Genomic DNA, 3,667 nt, shown 5'->3' on the forward strand with positions numbered 1-3,667 from the left:
AGTTTCCTATTGGTTGACCAAAGTTTGATGGTTTGTGTTGTTTAGTGATGCATGAGTGGCGCCATTTGCGGCTTCTTTCACTGTCCACAATCTGCATTACCGCGTTTTCACTGTTTTTATGATTAATTCTCATATTAGTTTGATACTGTATATCATTCTAAGTGTTGAGATGTATTTGTTTGAGTATTTAGTTAGCTAAATCAAGGGTTTTGGTACTATAGTACAACTACAATGTATATTGATTATGTTCTTCATCAATTACCAATCATTATGATACTACACTTAACAAATATCTCATCCATCTCACTTTTTCTTTCCTTGCCCTTTTCACTATATATCTCCATGCCATGCCACTGCACAGTATCACATTCTACATTTCTATAATTGAGGTGCCCACTGGCTGCTGTTAGATGCACAGATATTGTTTCACACTTGCAAGGGAAAAACGTGTATGAGAAGTTGATTAAAGGGTGAAGCAAAAGAAAGAAAAATAGATGGAAGAATTCACAACCCTTTATTTCCTTATCAGAAATTCTGTACAAATATTTTTTCTGTGAGTTTTTCTGTGAACTGATACATTTAGAGGTTCTGGTATATTGTACAATGAAAACAAGCCAAGTTGGACACACACAATTAATGATAAAATAATCAATTTTTAAAAGGAATGCTAAAGGTAAAATCATTTTGTATTTTAATTCTTTTTGTCAAACAAACAGCTGCTGTGAGGATCCATTCCATAGACCGTAACAGTGATTATGATAACGGCCTAAGCACACTTCAGTCACAAGATTTTTTCAACAGTGTGGCCAAGACACCTCAGTAACAATGAGTTTTTCAGAAAGAGCATACAGAGTATTTTTATATTATTTTCTGTGATTTTATTTTTCTACGAGATTATCTATCTTTTTTTTCATTTATACATGAAACTGTACATGTTGAACAAAATTAAAATATAAGTAATTATTTTTTAGAAAAGAGATGTATTAGGACAAGGATTGGTACACAAAATAAGAAATGTTCTGAGAGTAGTATATAATTTAACCCTTTCTTTTTCGCCCAATATAATTCAATTCAACCCCCTTTTTTATACCATAATGCAGCATGTTACGTTTGTCTGCAGAATCTCTCTTTTTTCGACCCCAATTGCCATGCTTTCATTGAGCATGATAGTAGTCAACATTTTCTGCTAAGAAGAAATATTTGTGAACTCACGTTAAAACTATGGAAGCATGTAAGTGAAAACAAGTTTAGATGCCAAACACGGACTTAATTAATATAATGAAAAAGAAATAGAAAAAATATTTGGAAAAGCACAAGATTAGACCTGCATAATGATAACAACCCTAACAAAGGCTTAACATAATCATACACCACACCAGTAACAGATCCTCTGTTCCTAAATTTTGGGTCCACCCAACCCGACAAGCAGAACTCAAAAACCTTCCCTTTGGTCGTTGGACACACTCATCTCCACGATCCACCAACTCCACACCATTTCTCTTTGTTGTTGATGTGATCTTTCAGAGATCAATCAATCTCACTTCACACCCACACACACTCAAACTAAATGCTTGTTGGACTACAGTATCTTTGTTACATGATAATAATAATAATAATAATTTAAGAGAAATCAAATAAAGGTCCCTAAGAAGCAAAAGTAGAATGTGAAGAGTTGAAAATGCCAAGGACAAATCTTCACCAAAGTAAAGCCAGAAAGCCTAAACCAAGCACTTCTTCTTCTTGATCATCCTTGTCTTCTCTCTCAACGAGTTAAATCCGGATAACTTGTGTTCTGTCCTAGAACAAGTGAACAACCACTGTACAGAAGCTAGATCAGTCGCGTACCAGCTTGTTACTTTTACCCTCTAATCCTAAAAGCTTGCGGATAAATATATAAATTAGAAACTAAATATGTGAATCTGACTTGGGGGAAGTAAGTCAGTGAAGCACTAGCCTTTGGTACTTGGTCTCGGTGGGAGAATCAGAGCCATCACAGAAGATCCTTTTTCGACTAACCCTTCCGCAGTTGGCTGTGGTGCTACTACCGTCAGTGTTAAAAAAGGAATCTTGGTGGAGGAGTTGTGGTTGTGTTTGTGGTGTTGATTGTGATTGTGATTGTGGTGGCGGTGAAGGTATGGTGACTGGGGGAATCTCAAAGGACTCAAGTGGGGGAGGAGGGTGTCTCCATTGGGGAAGAGGTCCTGCAAGGAGAAGGGTCTGAAGGAGAGGACCAGCTTTCATCACTGCTTGCAAGAGCTTACCCTTTTCTGGTAATGGTTTGTCAGGTGTTAGCTCAATCATGGATTGTGGTGGTTGTGGTGGTAACTGGGGTTGATGTTGAGACAGATGGTCAATGACGGGAGAGGAAACAATGCTCTCTTCACAATCTGATGATGAGAGGCCATTGTTGGAGTCAATTCCTCTTCTTGGCTCATCCTCAATGCTAGAAATTCCAGACACAGGAGCTGCTTGTTGCTGGTGTTGGAAAACTATCTTCTCCAAGAGTAGACTCTGGCATTTCTCTTGCGCTTCATCTCTCTCTCTCATGGTTTTGCTGAGGAGTTCCTTTAGGTTGAGTAGTTGGTCATCCCTCTTTCTGAGCTCTTCTTGGACTGCAGCCCTTGTTTGTTCAAGCTCCACAGTTGTGCATATGAGAGACTGTCTCAGCTCCTCCATTGACTGCACCAATTGAATTAAACAAACAACAGCGAAAAATTAGTGCTCAAATTCAAACAATCATCGCCCCATTACAGTTGTTTTAAGACAAATAGATTCAACCAAGGACTTTGAAATGATCAATGTTGATGGGTAAGAGAAAGTAGCTACCTTTCCCTGGAAGTAGTAAGCCCAGCTTATGAGAGGGCTACGCTGGTTGTCCATGCTCTGAAGTTGCAACTCCCAAGATGAGAATTTAGATAATAATATAAATATGTGCGTTTTGAAAGAGGAAAGGGAAATGGAGGGAAGAGAAAATGGGGAGAGAGTTAGGAGTGTTGTGTGTGAAGGAACAAGGTGTTTTATAAGTAGTCGATGTCACTGTTGGGTGTTGAGGGAAGAAATGCACATAAAAAGCCAAAAGGGAAAGAGAGGCAAAATCGTAGGAGTAGTGGTGGTGGTGGTGGTATTTTGATTTTCAATTTGGTAACATATATTATGGGAGAAAAGGAAAGGGATAGTAGGAATGGCGGGGAGAAAAAAAAGAGCAGTAAAAGCGGGAGCAAGAAGGCAGTATCTGAGACACGTCCTCTTCACGTCTATTACTTAGCTTTTCTAGCCATTTGCATAGTATTGAGCAATAAAAATTTATGAAAGTGACCGTAGTGACCGTGGAAAACAGTTATGAAGAGGTGGAGTGAAGATGACATTTAACATAAGAGAACCAATTATACTAGAATCATGTCTTTTTTTCCTTTTGTTTGTGTAAAACTAGAAAACTGAAGGGGTAGAAGTCTCCCCAAATGTCGTAGAGTTGTAATAAATTCAGCCGGAGTCTATTGGTAAGACTTATATTCATATCTTGAGGACAACAACATTTATAACGCATCTCCAATTTATTACTCATTGCGCCTTTCGAATCAACCCTCACTTCCCAAAACTCTTATTTTTCATGCTCTTCGTATCTAATCAAACCAAAAATATACAAACACATCTTCCACTAAGCTATTTA

General features: G+C 38.0%; 1 protein-coding gene across 1 annotated transcript; it reads right to left on the reverse strand.

Annotated features, from left to right (window-relative positions):
• Positions 1-1,246: 1,246 nt before the first annotated feature.
• Positions 1,247-3,276, reverse strand: LOC137835692 (uncharacterized). Its single transcript, XM_068644307.2, has 2 exons — positions 2,827-3,276; positions 1,247-2,679 (listed from the first exon to the last, which is right to left on the reverse strand). The coding sequence occupies exons 1-2, from the start codon at positions 2,878-2,880 to the stop codon at positions 1,939-1,941; spliced, it is 795 nt and encodes a 264-aa protein (XP_068500408.2). The 5' UTR covers positions 2,881-3,276; the 3' UTR covers positions 1,247-1,938.
• Positions 3,277-3,667: the final 391 nt, after the last annotated feature.

This window comes from Phaseolus vulgaris, chromosome 5, assembly GCF_051622355.1.
Source record: "Phaseolus vulgaris cultivar YP4 chromosome 5, ASM5162235v1, whole genome shotgun sequence".
NCBI classification, from domain to species: Eukaryota; Viridiplantae; Streptophyta; class Magnoliopsida; order Fabales; family Fabaceae; genus Phaseolus; species Phaseolus vulgaris.